Source organism: Carcharhinus amblyrhynchos, chromosome 15, assembly GCF_965287045.1.
Source record: "Carcharhinus amblyrhynchos chromosome 15, sCarAmb.v2.hapA, whole genome shotgun sequence".
NCBI classification, from domain to species: Eukaryota; Metazoa; Chordata; class Chondrichthyes; order Carcharhiniformes; family Carcharhinidae; genus Carcharhinus; species Carcharhinus amblyrhynchos.
In genome coordinates, this window is record NC_137338.1 from 20184787 (window position 1) to 20201849 (window position 17063).

A 17063-nucleotide genomic window follows, 5' to 3' on the forward strand; every position below is an offset into this window, starting at 1 on the left:
CTTTCTTCCAATAATGAATAGTAATTCAAAATGTACCAGGCAATCTGTGCACTATAATTTGCATGTAGTTTGTTAATCGTTGTTTAAAATATGTGCCAAGCACATATTTTATGATCTTTGCTTATTCCCATGTTGCTGGTCACAAACTTTAGAAATAAAAGAGCATAAAATATATTTCCTGATCGATTATTCTGAAAATTGATGCACGTTGCTATGATATCACTGAGTGTACCATATATTTCATGGAATTCAAACATTGCTGATTCATCAAATGTGCCTTTCTAATGAAGTTCAAATCATTGCTTATATGAAATGCACTACTTGATCAATGTATTGAATTGTGCCTTAAATATAAATTTGATCATTAAATGTATTGTAATGTCTTAAAGCTTTGCTGTTGCGTGTATACAAATAAGATATTTGCCGTTTTTTCCACATATATGTATATAATGCACAATGTCTTGCAGAATGTTTAGTTGCATTTGCATGAAATATGTTAGAAGATCAGTGTGCCATCCATCTTGTTGCTATCTTGTAATATCTGGTTATTTAATAACTTATGCGTATCTTTGGGCTTGGTGATTGTGCTCCTTGTGAAATGTTTCACTTAACCAATATTGGATCTTCCAAGGGCCTGAATAGCTCTTGTCAAATTACTATTATTCTTTAGTGAGAGATATTGAATGATACTGAATTAGCTATGCAGTTCACCATCTCATTTAAAGCTTATAATTCTTTGTTGTAAATCATATGGTCAGTACATTGTGACTGGAATGGATGGAATCTGAACAGTGCTTTCGTCAAATGCAACAGTAAGCAAATTCCACCACTGGAATAGCAAATCCATAGATATTAAATTCAGTACTGCTCGGATTTTGATGAGAGATGATAGAATTATTTTTTATCATTCACAGATCATGGGCTTTCAACCTCTGACACCCCACATGTGCGCAGTCTAACCCCTGTTCAAACTCAATTTGGTAGCACTGGGAAGAAGCATCTGACAGGTATTTGTAAAAATCCCTGCACGGGTTTGACTGTTGCTGTGCAATATTATGCAGAGCTCTATGTAATCCATCCATTAATCATCATCCACTGATCACATGTTCAATAATTCACTTTCACAATTTCTGTAGTACTAACATAATCCATCTATTAATAAACCTCCTGCATTTCTACTAAGCAGATGCAACAATTAATTGTTGAGATAAAATGTAAAAAGATTGTTTCTGCAAAAAGATCTGAAACAAAAGATGGGATGTCGGAAGACTAGGTTCAGAGTTTTGATGTTTTGTTGCATTACATTTTGATTTTGGTAAAGAGGGCAATGTTACAGAAAATAGTTTCAGTTTACATAAGAAATAGGGGCAGGAGTGGGCCATCTAGCCCTTCGAGCCTGCCCTGCCATTCAATAAAATCATGGCTGATCTGAAGTGGATCAGTTCCACTTTCCTGCTTTCTCCCCATAACACTTAATTCCCTTGTCTATCAGAAATCTATCTACCCGTGACTTAAATATATTCAACGAGGTAGCCTCCACCACTTCAATGGGCAGAGGTTGGATCAATCTGTGAGAGATGTCAGTCTGTGAAAGGACATCAGTGAAGTTTATTAGTTTTTAAATATTAGCTGAAGTGTTGCCAGCCTGTGCTTGGATATAAATATTGTATAATATTGCTTTCCTTTACAATGCTTTAGTTGTCGATGCACTGTGTTTTGTTTCAAATTCAATACACACTTTTAATTAATACTTAGTGTGTCAAGTAGTCAATGCAATGTGTACCTCATGTTTTAAGCACCTTGCTAATATATTGTATGAAGAAAATTTTGCATGTTTCATGGAACTCAAACATTGCTGATTCATCAAATGTGCCTTTCCAATGAAGTTCAAATCATTGCTTATATAAAATGCAATACTTGATCAATGTGTTGCATTGTGCCTTAAATATAAACTTGATCATTTAAACATATTGTAATGTCTTAAAGCTTTGTTGCTACATATATACAAATAAGATATTTGCAGTTTTTCCAAGTTGAAAAACGTTCTCAACATTTTGTTCCTTTTTTTGTGTCACATTGAATTTAAATGCATTCATGAAATACATTTTAACTGTTACATTTTTGATTTCTTTTTGTTCTCTTATGCAGAATCTGATCCTGTATCAGATAGTTCCTCCATCAGCTCAAAACCAGTGCACAAACCTGATACCATGCAGAAGTTTACAGGTATTGGTGACTAATGTTACACACAGCTGCACTTTTGCAATATGGGAATATAACTCAACTATAATTGCTCATCCCTACGTATCATTCATCTATTTGTCTGATAAATCTTTAGACAAAAGACTCCTTGAACAGATCCAACACTTTTACTTGCTTATGCTGATAATGACTTTTCTTCTGTTTGTAAGGCTATAGCTACCTGGCTGAAAAGTCTGTAATTAGTAAATTTGAATGCCAGCTAAGGTAATTGGGATACAAACTTGCCACTGCAACCATGCAATTAAACATCACAATCACAAAGCTTTCAGAAACTTTTCACTTCACTTTTTTCATATTTTTATTTTGTCTCCAATTTCCCTTTGATCTCTTGTCAAAGAATGGTTCCAAAGCTAATGACTATGCTTGAACTTCATCAAGTCGTGCATGAATTGACTTACACCCAGCAAAGTTCACTCAATTGCAATTATTGATGAGAAACCTAGTTGTTTTCCTTCCTCATAATTATAATTGAAGCAGCGTAAGTACAATGCTCTGTCACAATTTTAGCACCTGATCATTATACTGAACATGAGATGCTGTAATGAATAGATCCACAGCATCTGCTGAATACATTAGGCAATAGCGGGGAAGGAGCAAGTAACTCTTGCCCTGTGACATCTGTTTATCCCTCACATCTGAGGCCCTGGTCTCTTGTTAGCCCCAGGTCCCCAGTGTATGCATTAATGGCTCCCGATGCCTCTGATTAGCAATGGACAGCTGGTGGCCTCTGACTAGCAACACTCAGCGGGTGCAATTTCTGTGCCCAACTTCCTAATTCCTGGGGAAAGTCCAGCATTGGCCAGTTATTTGCCTGACAAACGTTTTTCTCCGTCAGAACCTCCCCAGATGAGGGAATGTGTGTCTCCAACTAGTTCTCCACACAGTGGATGAGAGCCCCATCATCAACATTAAGTTCTGAATCATTATTTCAATAATGGCAATTTAACATACTTGGATGAATATACTGGTGTCAATGTTTACTTGCTAGGTGGCAATCAGGAGAGATAAAATCAAACAGCATTTTTACTTGTTTGGAATTCATTTCCAATTTTAATCTGCAGGGTTCCTGTGGCATCAGTGGAACCCTAATTGATTCCTGCCAGGCTGATATAGAAGCATCTTGGCAACTGGTGGAAATATTGCAAAGGTTTTCCATTGTGGGGTCAAGAATAGCAATGATGCTTCCCAGGAATCACAAGGCAGGTTGCAACCGATCTTACTCACGGTCTGCCCCTCCCCGCTGCTCATAGTCTGTCCCCTCCCCTGTTTCACAGTCTGTCCTGTTCCCCTGATTTACAGTATGTTCCCTCCCCTGTTGTCTCCTCCCCTGTTTGTAGTCTGTCTCCTTCCCTGTTTCACAGTCTGTCCCTTTCCCTGTTTTGATGTGGAGATGCCGGCGTTGGACTGGGGTAAACACGTAAGAAATTTCACCACATCACCTGACAAAGGAACAGCATACCGAAAGCTTGTGGCGTTTACTATCAAATAAACCAGACTTTAACCTGGTGTTGTGAGACTTCTTACTGCCTTTCCCTTTTTCATAGTCTGTCCCTTCCCCTTTATCACAATCTGTCCTTTCCCCCCGGCTCACAGTCTGTCCCTTCCCCTCGGCTCACAATCTGTTCCTTTCCCACACTGTGTGGAGATGCCAGCGATGGTCTGGGGTAAACACAGTAAGAAGTCTCACAACACCAGGTTAAAGCCCAACAGGTTTATTTGGTAGCAAAAGCCAGTAGCTTTCGGAATGCTTGCTGCCCTTCGTCAGGTGAGTGGTTGGACTTTAACCTGGTGTTGTGAGACTCTTTACTGTGTTGACTGAACGTACAGAAACTTAACACTCTGAGCTGTAATTTAGCCCTTACTATAGTTGAGTGTTTTCTGCCTTTACACGAGGCCCTGACCAATTAAATCTCACATGTTGCTGGCTTTCTGCTGCCTTGTACTAGAAAGGTAATCAATGATGAGAGTGTTAGATTTAATTTCTATGCAGCAATGAGTGGTCAGTTAGTTCAAATGGAATGACACCATTTCCAACTCCTTTGCTGATATTCTTTAATTTTAACATTGCTAGATTTGTTGGTGATGAACCTAGGGGAGAGCCTGATTTGCACATGCAAATCAAAGACTGAAGGCATTAATCAAAGCCCAATTGTATCTGCTATGCAACTTTTCTGTTAGGTTCAAAGAAGCCAGCAGCTGGCGGGAAAGATGTAAAGGCCCATCGAGGTAAATGTGAGGTTAGGAGAAACAGGACAATGCCTCCAAGCTACGTAATACAAATCACAACCTCTCCTACCTGTACTATTTGCTACTTCATCCAAGACCAATCCAAAACCCCCTTATCTGTCATTAAACTGCATGCTGGCCAACTAATCTTTCTGTGCACGAAAGAACGAAAAGTAGAAACACCTGCTGTGATGTAGCCCCAGGATGTCCCAAAGCGCATTTATAGTCAAAAAGGTACCTTTTGAAGTGTAGTCACTGTTGTCGTACAGGAAATGTCAATTTGCTCATAGCCACCTTCACAGGAAGCAATTGATCAAATAAAGACTTGGGGCGGGGTGAAGTGGTTGGCGGGGGGTGGGGGGCGCAGTTGCATGCATGTGTATGTGTTTGAGTGCGTGCATGACAACACTGGACCATTTTAGCCACCCACAAGCAACACCAACAAGGTTTGCTTTTAGGACTTCCTGGATGGTGAGTCTCCCATCCACCACTGGGTGGATGCTATTGGTGGAGAGATGAAGTCATTAAGCAGACATCGCTTAACTGCCCACTTAACTGCTTCAATTGTCGGCTGGGCAGAAAAGCCATCCACGAGCCATCCGGCTGTGGATTGAATCAGGGCAGAGGCAGGAAGATGACACTTGCTCTGCTCCCATTTGATTAAGCTTCATCCCCACCACCAAACTCACCACAGCAAGGAGAGCATTAAATTCTGCCTCAGACTAACAGCATTTAATTGAGGCCCAAGAGTTAAAAAATGCCACAGGACCTGAAATTTAGAATAGTGAGCATGTTTTGTAGTCACTACTGTCCCAGCAACCCTAGTTGCCTTGTAACCTGCTTGAGATTAAAAGCAGTGTCAATGTGTTTGCTTATGGTCTGCTCCCTAGCATATGTTCTTTCTCGTAACTACAGTTTAACCAGTACACTTGGAAAAGTCCACTGCTTGGCCAATATGCTGTCTCCAGGGTTTTGTCTGTACTCCTGGTATAGTTTTTACTTACATGGATTGCATTGAATTTTCCAGTTTGAGCCATTCCAAGCTCCTGGCTGAAGCAAGGTACTTGATGACAGTGGAGTCTAGAAAGGAACCATATGTGTAAACAGAAAATTAATTTGGGATGAATGTTCAACTATATTCTGAGGTCAAACACCCAAAAGCCTCAAATCCAAACCTTAAACTTCAAATAATACTGGAACCAGCGGACAGTGAGAGACTTGAACTTGTATTATTCACTATCCTGCTTTGTGTAAATTGAGGGCCCTATTTTACCATTTTGATGCTAAGTGCTTGGCAGACTTGAATCTGGGAATGGGCTATGGCAGCAGCCCTTTAAAACATGGCTTGGTTGCAAAGGGTCATGGCTGAGGGGTTGCAGAGCATGGGCCAGTGTTAGGGAACACTTGCTCAGCCATTGAGAGGTGACCCCTGACTCACGTGGCCATTGCAGAGGGCTCGACCACTATGGGTAGGACGCAGGTCCTGCAGTAGGTTGCACAGGTATTGCACTGCCTCCTTTCAGAGGTGGAGACATTGGCGGCACACAGTGCCCGACATCTGTTCAAATGATACTGGTGCACGGAACTGTCGGGGTCTCTGCTCCCCCCTCTTACGCCCCCTCTCTGAGCAAATGGCAGCCACCTCTTGCTTTGTTGGTTGTCTCCTCTACTCCTGCAAGTGGTAAGGCCCAGGCCTCGTGTGCTTGCAATTCTTCCTCCAGCTCTTCCTCCTCAGCTCCCGCAGCAACCAAAAGAACAGCAAGATCGATTGGTTGCATTGCAAAAGCCATCTCGTCACTCTGAAGAGGGTGGTGGGGGAGATGGGGAGGAACACGTGCAGAGGTTAAGGAACGTTGCTTGCCCCTAGCGCATCAACAGTTACACAGCCAATCGCCCCAGCCACATGCTCCCCACAATCACAGGCCCCCATTCCCCCAGCCACATGCTCCCCACAATCACAGCTCCCCACAATCACAAGTCCTTGAAAAGTTGAGAGGTTGCAGCAGTGCAATTTGAAAGGGCTTTATGCATATCTTTCAGCTGGAAATGAGCTGAGTGTGCTTGGACCCCAGCAATACTGCAAAGGCTTTGTGCACATCCTTCAGCTGTGAGTAAAGGCTAGGTTTAGAACTCATGACCTTTTTGAGGATCTACTGCTGTATAAATGGAGCAGTGTTTTTGCTGATAATACGTTTGCAGCATCTTAACCAAACAGTTTTCATATTTTAAAATCTGGTCACAATTTTATTATTAATTTCTCATTCATGGTGAAATTCAATTGCTGTTAATAACAATAAATATTCTGTAAGGCATACCAATATAAAAGACGAAGGATGATAAAATATATTGTTTGTAAATATAAATTTGAAGGCAAGCTGTGGTTACTGAGAATCTAACATAACACAGTAATGTAAAGCATAGAAGTTAATTATTATCAAGTGGGTATTTCCCAATTAGTGTGTGATTTTGCTTTTATTTTGCTTCCACTTTTTCCCTTGGTCTTTTCCAACACTGAATCTTTCAAGCCTGAGACTGATGAGAGTTTTGTTAGGAAGGGTACCTATGGAATATAGAGCAAAGAGAGATTTGATCTTTCATGATCTGATTGAATGTAGGAAGTGGCTCAATGATCTAATCCTGTTACACAATTGATGGCAGTGCTCCAAACATTAATTCATATATCAGCAAAGATAATTGGTGGCATTCTCCTATTTTGAGTCTGTGTGATGGTAGGCAGCTCCAGTGGTGCCTGTCCAGCCAAGCAGAATGGCAGGATCCCACACCGGATTCTGTGTTTAGCAGCTTGTTAATTATGCACAAGTGAGTTTGCCTCTGACTCTCCTGCCAGGCTGGCAGCTGATTCACCTGCCTGCCCTGTGCTGAACAGGTCTGAAAATCTCTGTGCCATATTTAAATGCCAGTCCAGCACACTCATATCACTCTATCCAGTCTTTCTGTCTTCAGTAGACTGTACAGGCTGTCAGGAACCTAGAGAGAAAAGGTTAGCAGTCTCAAAAAGAAGTTTGTTCCTCAATTCAACCACCCCACCATTTGAGCCCATTACCAGTGAGGCAATCGTGCCCCACTTGGACTTCAACCCACTACATCTGGAGTCTTTGTACATCCTCTTCCAGTAAATAATGTGGCATCCCTTTGACCCCTTTGTGAGCTTTTCATACTGCCTTGTCAGGGATCTGTTTGATCAAACCCAAGGTGAGTTGCGCAGTTTTGTCTTATCAGTTTGGATCTTCATTGTTCTTCATGTGGGAACCATGTTTTCTTTTTTTATTAAAAACAAAATACTGATATATACCAAAAAAAGTTTTTTTTAAAAAAAAGGTGAGGAACCATTGCTTGTGAAGGTTAAGGCTGTAAAAAGCTGCCTGATATGTTATAATGGACAGCACTTCAACACATTAAGTTCATGCATTTTGGAAGATATTGTTACCTCTTTTTGCTTTGCTTGATCATGAAACTTTCTGTGGTTAAGAACTGTCATCTTTGGGATTGTGCATTGACACCAAGTACCATGGCCGCCGCCTTGTACTGAATCTGGTCAGTATCTTTTGCAAGCTGTCTCCATTTTGTCCCAAGTTAAATTTTCCTTCTCTCTGTAATTCAAGACAGCAGTATTTGCACCCTGCAGCTGACCACCGGGATATTTTATGAAGATCTGTAATCCTATTTCCAAGCAACAAACCTGTAAGGTGATGCTTAATGTCCTTTGTTACAAGCATTTAAATTGTGCAATAGCACACTTCTTTCCTGCTTTTGAATTTATTAAGTGCTTAACCAGAAAAATTGACAAAGCCAGGAGCCTACCTAGAATGTTGAAATTAACCAAACGTTGGAATATTTGCTCTTTTGAGTTAGTTGAGTGGACATACGTCGCACCCTGGCATACTTACGCAGGCAGCTGTGCCAAAAATCTAGGCTAGTACGTGAAAACAGAATCACAGATTAACATCCCTTAGCTCAAAACATGTTAATGCAAGAGTATTGCTTCTGAGTAATATAGTTGCTTTTGAGTGATATAGTCATACTCGTGGAAATAAGGAAAGCAAGCAAAATAAATATATCTTGTGCCTCCCTGTTGTTCTGAACCTGACATTCATCATTTGAAATGAGCAGTTATCAATTTCTAAATCTCATCATTGGCAACAAATCACAGAAACAAGGAAGAAAGAATAACTTTTCTCATCATTCTTTATTGTTACTCATTCAGTAACATTTCAGCTTTATACTTTTTGTCTAAATATATGTGTTAATGTATTAGAACTGAAATTGAAGACATCTGGGCAGACTGTTAACTGTAGGGTACCTACCAAAAATCTCATCCTCCTTAAATAATAACCAGTGATGTAATTTCTTAGCCTTTCATTTTACCTTGATTGGTTTGGTGATCAAGCCTTTGGATAAAATATAATTATGGGACAGGGAGAAAGATAGCCACATTTGTTAAATCCTGAGTTTGAGTTTTAATGCTGACTGGTCGAGGATTACTTATGATTGTTCAAATGTCTGGCTGTCCTTTTTGAGAGATGAAAAAGATTTGTGCTGCATGCTGGGTGATGCCTGGAGTTATGGAGCGTTCTGAGGATGGAAATTCTTCTGAACTGAATTCTGACTCATAAATCAGTGCAGTGCAAACAGCTCATGACCCACAAGGAGGCCAGAGGGCAGCCCAAATTTGAACTGTAGGCTTCATTAACAGTCTGTATGCCAGCAGCTTTTGCGAACAGTCAGTGCATTTATTGAAATAAACAAATCCAGATATTTTCCTCATAGACCAGGAGGAGGCAACAGGATTTGGGTATCCATGTACATAAATAACTAAATGTGAAAGTGGAATTTGTGTTGAATGGTTTAGAATTCAGGGTAATGCATGAGACCCTGTCTAGAGTTTTGCATTCAGTTTTGAGAATGGAACCTCAGGAAAAAAACTTGGTGTGCAGTGCAGATACATGCCATAAAGTCTTAAATTATGAGGATGAGTCATCTGAAATTGGCTTTTCTTCCCAAGTTTAGAAGGCTGCTTGAAGTGTTTAAACTGACAAAGCTTTCATAAGATAAAAGAAAAATAGTACGGATGCTGGAATCTGAAACAAAAATAGAAAATGCTGGAAAATCTCAGCAGGTCTGACAGCATCTGTACAGAGAGAATAGAGCCAATGTTTCAAGTCCGGGAGAGCAAGAATGGAGAAGTGTAAAAATGGAAGTTAAAATAAAAGGTGATAAAAATGGATGACTGAGATGAAAAGGAGAAATGAAATAAAATGGAAAAAGGGTGAAGGTGGAGGGGAGAGTTCATGTTCTGCAGTTGTTAAACTCAATGTTTAGAAAGCTGTAAAGTGCCCAACTGGAAGATGACATGCCGTTCCTAGAGTTTGTGTTGGGACTCGCTAGAACATTGCAAAAGGTCAAGGACGGACATGTGGACAGAAGGCCAGGGTGATATATTGAAGTGGCAAGCAACAGGAAGGTTTGCATCCTGCTTGCAGACAGACTGAAGGTGTTCCCCAAAGCAGTCACACAGTCTGCATTTGGGCTCTCCGATGTAGAGTGGACCATATTGGGAGCAGCAAACTCAATAGGCCAGACTGAAGGATTCGTAAGGGTAGCTGTAGAGAAACAATTTCTTCTGATGAGGGAATCTGGAACAAGAAGGCATAAATTAAAACCAGAGATAGACCATAAAGGAGTGAAATCGGGATTGCACACAAAAATTATTGGAAACTTAGAGCACGTTCCCTGTAAAGTTTGTGGATGCTGGGTCAATTGAAACAGTCAAGACTGAGATTGATAGATTCTTAGTGTGTCACGAGATTGCGGAACAAAGACAAGTACATGGTATTGGTGTTACCCGTAATCTGACTGAATGACGAGCAAGGTTTAGAACATAAGCTGACACAAAGGAAAAAGTCGCATTTCATTTCTAGGTGGTATTAACCTTTATCACCTTAAGGCAACAGGCGTCAGCATAGCTTTCTTCAAGGCATTCATTTTGCATACACTGGGAAAGTTCTATCCAAAATTTAACATTTCCTTCATTGTGATATTGGCCAATGATGTGAAACTGCTGTCCTTTTCAATCTTGTGTGTTATTTATCATAAGCAGGTAGCTGGTATCTTTCAAGTTTCTATTGGCCTGAGTCATGTCTTATAAAGTGCTCAAGCTGTCGTGCAAATATCTAAATGTTTTTTCAAAACAGTCAAATGGTTTTTGCAATGATTTTAGGAAAGATAATTTTCCATGGAAACACTAATTAGTCAAATGTTAAACTCAGTTTGAAAAGACAGAGTGTTTCATTTGTCAGAATAGATCCTGTTACACTCAACTGTGAATCAGAAAACAGAACAAGCTAGAACTGGTTGTGGATTAATTTTCTAACCTAACAAGACTGGGATAATGCCACCCATTTCTCACTGATCACTCGAGGCCTGCTATTTGGAGTGGGGTGGAGGGCTCACTCAGAGACTGATGATCATTACCTGTATCCAGAAAGGATACCACCTCTACTAAACAAGCATGTTATGTACATGAACCCATGTGCTCAATGGGGAATTGGAAGTCAGGGGTGAGGAGCAAGAGCCAGTGCTTCAGTTACACACATCTGTTTTAAGTTTTTGCTCCCCAGTGACAGAGCAAACTATGCTTCAATACGGTATGTGAAAATCTAGCCAAACGGTTAGATCGTTCACATTCTCATAACTGATCTATTTTGAATGAACAGCTTTGCTACTTCGATAGCAGGAATCTCAAAATAGGTTTTCCGCCAAGGTTTTGAAAAGTTAAATATCTTTGGAAAAGTTTGTTCCAGCAATGCAGTTGTTTTACTCAGAAACTCTTATTTTGTACCCACTTTACAAATCAAAAGTGTACTGATAATTAAATAAGAAATATATCCATGAACAGCCCTCTAACTCTCATACCCACTCACCCCCCTCACAAACCTCCATAACCCATCCATTCCAACTCATACCACTTTATGCCCCCAAACATGCCCAATGCCCCTCATCCTCCATGTCAATCTATGCCCCACTACTTAACACATGGTCCTTTATAAAACCTATGCCAACTTGATGCCAGTCCATGACTACCTCACCTACCAGCCTTACACACCCTTACAGGTCACCAGGTATCCACCATAAGCAGAACTCAGGAGACATGGTTAACTTAAAGTTCTCAGATTTTACTGATGACACATAAGAACATAAGAAATAGGAGCAGGAGTAGGCCATCTAGCCCTTCGAGCCTGCCCCACCATTCAATAAGATCATGGTTGATCTGAAGTAGATCAGTTCCACTTACCTGCCCGCTGCCCATAACCCTTAATTTCCTTATTGGAATTTTGGCTCCTTCATCATTTTGGCTAAACTGGATGCTCTTCCTGCCTCTGAAAATTCAGACCTTCAAATCATGGAAGATCTAAATATGGATAAGTTGACATGAAGCTGCAAAGCTACTGATCCTGAATTATAAAGTACCGTACTTGTATCTGTTGGAAAGACAGTCCCTTCCTTAATAAAAATTTATGACATCGGTGGTGGAGACAAGGCCAACATCTAGTTGCCCTTGAGAAGGTGCACCTTCAGTTTGAATTGCTACAGGCCCTGTGATGAAGGCATGCCACATGAATTAGATACAACATGTCAGGATTTTGATGCAGGAACAATGAATAGTGATGCATCAGAAAGTCCAAGTCAGGGCTGTATGACTTGAGGGGATCTCGAAGGTGTTGATGTTCCTTTGCTTTTATAGGTGGTGGAGTTTTTGATGTTTAGGAGGTGCTTCCAAAGAAACCTTGGTGAATTGCTATAGATTGTAAATAATATGCTGATGGAAAGGTGAAGTATTAATGTGAAGAATTAATTAAGATGGCTGTTTAGTCTAAATATAGTGTCACTTCTTAAGTTTTGCAACTGACCACCCATCCAGATCTTTCCATCATACTTCTGTTTTATAGATAGTGGATACAGGAGTCGAGAGGTGAGCCATTTGCTACAGTGTGCCCAGCCTCTGACCTATTCCAGCACCAATGACATTGATGTGACCATCCATTGAGTTTTTAATTATCAATGGCCTCCAGAATATTGATAGCAAAAGTTTCTGAGGCCATTAGATGCTTTCTTATTGGAGATGATTGTTGATTAACTTGTGTGGCACAATATTTCTTGGCACTAATCAGATTATATCTGACCGCTGCCAGCTATTGTTACTTGTGGGTGTGACTGCTTCATTACCTGAGGAATCGTGAATGAAACTGGACACTGTGAACTCAATTTTACTATTATCCAGTGCCCATTTTTGAGTGTGAAAACTTGGTAAAGTCCGGTGTGAGACGAGTAGCGCGATGCACGCCTGCTCCGTGCTATTTCGTCCTTTTACCAAGGCCAGAAAATGGAGGTAACTGGATGTAAAAGGGGGTCCACTGCCTTCTGCCTAAGATCAGTGGAGGAGAAGGGGCGTCCACTGCCACTGTGCCTGAGATTGGAGGAGGGGAGGGGCCCACAATTGGTCTGGGTGGCAGGTCTTTGAGGGGGATAAGGGGGATCAGAAATGTTACAGGGTGGGGCAATGTCTGTGAAGGCTTGAGGGAGGCATTATCTGGCCCAGGAGGGAGGTGGCAGAGGAGCAGCATTCCATCATTTTTGTTCTGCACATGCGCAGTTGGAGGCATCCATCGGAGCTGCAGGGTTTTGGGTACGTTAAGCCCCGCCCACAGGCTTTTGCAGCGTAATTTGGACTTGCTAATATTTTTGCAGGCAGACTGCGTATGGGGACATGTAAAAATTGGATCTGAAACACTCCCAGTTTCAGGTCTGCCCAGCAATTAGAATCAAAACAGTAAAATAGGGCCCAGTGTGTTCATTAGCTAGCACTCTATTTCCGACATCATGATGGAGAGAAATAATTTGATCAAACAGCTGAAGATGGTTGGATTGAAAGTGGTGCCATAAGAAACTCTAGCATGGGGCTGAAATATTGGCCATCAGCAATGATATCCTTGCCCTCTGATTCTCTCCTAGGTGTCAGTGTAGCTCTTGAGACTGGATGTATGCAAATGAAACTATCCAGCCCTTGACTATTAAATCCTCCACAATCACACTCGCCTATTCTTACTAACAGTACTATCAGTACTGTTTCTCCCATGGGTAACCACTTGCCCCCCTGTGCCTTGTAGTCTTTCATCATTTCCCTCCCAATGCCACCCTTTCCACCTACATCACTGGTGTCCAAGCAGAATCATTTGACAAATCCAGCTCCTCTGGCAAATCCCTTTACAACACCTGATGCTTCCCATCCTGTCGCTAATGGCAACCCTGTCGTCTGCCAGCCACTTTTGGGCAGGTCAAATTCAACAATGTTGATCCCTCCTGAATGTGGCAAAGTGTTCCAACATGGCCCTTGAATTGTGTAACTTTCTGCTCAGAGGCTGCAAACATTGCTCATCTAAAATGCAGGCATTCATCTTGAACAGGAGATGAGTCCAGGCAAGCCCAGATCAACAGACGGAACACTCATTGGACCTCTAATTCTGCCAAAACTATTTATATATTTAGTCCAACAATGAACCTTTTTAAGTTATTGTTTATTCAATTAATGTTCATTGATTTATTATTATTATCTATCCTTGAAGCTTTTTGGCCATAAAAACTCTGATTTATTATTTTTATGCACTCCTGACGCTACTTAAATAAAAATCATGAATTGTTATTTTTCACCTACTCCTGGTGCTATTCATATTCAAAACCATAAATTATTTTACTTAGCCCTGAAGGCATTTTTAAAGTAAAAATATTTCAGTCAGTAATTATCTAAATAGTTCAAAGTGTTTTGTGGTTGCCACACCTTCAGAATTGTCCTGGAGGCTCCAGAAAGTGTACATTAATCTCCAGTGCAGTGCAAGAAGAAAAATTGGGAGATAAATCATTGGGGCTAAATAAAAATATCATTGGGCAAAATCTTACCAAAAATGGCAGAGTGTTAGTTCCAGCCAGAAAATCAGCATGTTCTCTCCAGATCTTAACAATATTCTGCAACAAAAAAACAGCTGGGTGAGTATCATGTCATTGTGGAGGGAGGCAAGGACCTCAACACGCCAGCACTGAGATCAGAGTGCCATCTTTAATGGATACTCCAATCAGAACATGAATGATCCTCCACACACCCCCACTGCTCCACATCCCACCATGGAAATCTCAAGGACCCGACCACCCCCCCCCCCCCCCCCCACCCTGATTGGAATTGGCACTGACCCCCTGGCATTGTGCTGACCTGGCAGTGCCAATCTTTGCAATGGGACAGTTCTGGGGGCATTGCCAGGGCATGCCTAGCCACGTCCCTCTCCCATGGGGCTTTACTCACCATTACGCACCAGAAGGGATCCCCACGACAGATTCACCTCTGAATAACTGGCAAGAGGGCATGTTATATGAAAATTAATTTGAATGTATTTAATAGGTGTGAACCTGATGACATCACCAGTGAGGGGTGGCAAAAATCGAAAGTCATGATCTCGCCGGTGGCATTCACGATGTCCAGGTTTTGCCTGATACTAAGCCACCTGACATCATTCCCGCAGATGATGAATGCAGCTCAAAATCATCCTCGTTTTCTTTCACCACCTTTGAATGGTTGTCACAATCAATGGAATTATGTGAAAAGGCTCATCACTGAAGAATCATCCAGTCTCTTACATGTAATGAAGTGTGCTTACTTTTTAATTGGTGTGAGAAGGCAGTGCATCCTGAGAATGGATATGTCAGGCAGGCAACGAGAAAGTGCAGGGGCATGGAGGTTGGAAGGTGGTGGTCACGTAATGACATTTCTAAAAATACATCCAGCCAGAACAGGCAGCAATTCTTTCCATGGCACTATGCTTACTGCTGCTGCTGAGGTCTCAGTCTCCCATTAGATGACCTTTTTAAAAACTTATCCATGTGATATAGGCATCACTGATTAGACCAGCATTTATTGCCCATTCCTAATTGCCCTTGAGAAGATGGTGGTGAGCTGTCATCTTGGACTGCTGCAATTCATATGATATAGGTCCACCCACAGTACTGTTAGAAAGAGTTCCAGGATTTTGACCCAGTCACAGTGAAGGAACAGTGATATAATTCCATGACATGATGGTATGTGGCTTGGAGAGGAACTTGAATGAGGTGGTGTTCCCACCCATGTGCTGTGTTTGCCCTTCTAGATCATAGAAGCTGTGGTCATGGATAGATGTAATTCATAGAAATCATAGAAACTATACAATACAGAAGGAAGCTATTCAGCCCATTGAGCCTGCACTGACTCTGACAGAGCATCTTACCCAGGCCCTATCACCACACCCCCTTTGGGCACTAAATGGCAATGTAGCATGCTCAGTCCACTAACCTGCACATATTTGGACTGTGGGAGGAAACCAGAGCACCCAGAGAAAATCTATGCAGACACGGGGAAAGCATGCAAACTCCACACAGTCATCCAAGGACAGAATCGAACCCTGCAAATGTGAGGCAACAGTGCTAACCACTGTGCCACCATGCTGCGTTTAAGAATGGGGAGAGGAATAAGACCAGTCTTGCATTGGCCAGAAATCAAACCCGGGCCTTCTGTGTGGCAGGCAAGAATTCTATCACTGAACCACCAACTGCTGTGACAGGTAGATTAGTGAGGAAAAAGTCAAGTGGTTTTTACATCACGTTGATTCTCCCATTACCTGCTGCAAACCCAATCTTGCAGCTATGTCTTTAAGGACTCAGCCAGTTCGGTCAGTAGTGATGTTACCATGCCACTCTTGGTGATGGACATTGAAATCCCCACCCAGAGTATATTCTGTGCCCTTGCCACCCTTAATGCTTCTTCCAAGTTGTATTCAACATGGAGGAATATTGATTCACTAATTCTGTACCAACCCAAAGCATTTTATTAACATGTGTCCATATCAATACCTGTACAAACATTAACATAAGGAAAAGTAAGGTCATACCAGGGGCAGAGAGTTAACTAAGATGCTTGAGGGGCTAGGCAGACATGGTTACAGGAATAGGTCATGACAGTAAAGGGTAAATTACACAGTTGATCTCAAAAACAAAGAAATCCATGGGCATTGACCTTTTGAGACTGTCTCCTCCATTATGAATTAGACCTCAGAGATCCTGACCTCAACTTTGAATATGTTGACATTCTGAACTTTACAAATTGATGGTGACTACTTTTGCCTTAAGCTTCTCCAGCTTGTTTCAATTAGGCATGGATTCACTGCACAAATCCATAATTTTATGAAACATTTCTTACTTGCAGTGGCCTTAAGATTGACCAGTATAAGAAATACAAAATGGACACTTTCACTACAGTTGGTTGTTCTTGTGAGGCTGGCTATTCAAGCAGTGGAGAGAGGACATAAGAACACAAGAACTAGGGGCAGGAGTAGGCCATCTGGCCCCTCTTGCCTGGCCCGCCATTCAATAGGATCATAGCTGATCTTTCTGTGGACTCTACTCCACTTACCCACCCACTCACCATAACCCTTAGTTCTTTTATTGTTCAAAAATCTATTCACCTTTGCCTTAAAAACATT

The 17063-nt window shown here is 41.4% G+C and overlaps 1 protein-coding gene across 32 annotated transcripts in view; it reads left to right on the forward strand.

Moving 5' to 3' along the window:
- The window catches only part of abi3bpa (ABI family, member 3 (NESH) binding protein a), a 343447-nt gene that overhangs the window by 255372 nt on the left and 71012 nt on the right, over nucleotides 1–17063 (forward strand). For all 32 annotated transcript variants that reach the window (XM_080203511.1, XM_080203521.1, XM_080203530.1 and 29 more), the window contains 2 exons: nucleotides 915–1007; nucleotides 2149–2226. In XM_080203511.1, the coding sequence (XP_080059637.1) occupies nucleotides 915–1007; nucleotides 2149–2226 (171 nt within the window). The remainder of the gene's footprint in view (nucleotides 1–914; nucleotides 1008–2148; nucleotides 2227–17063) is intronic.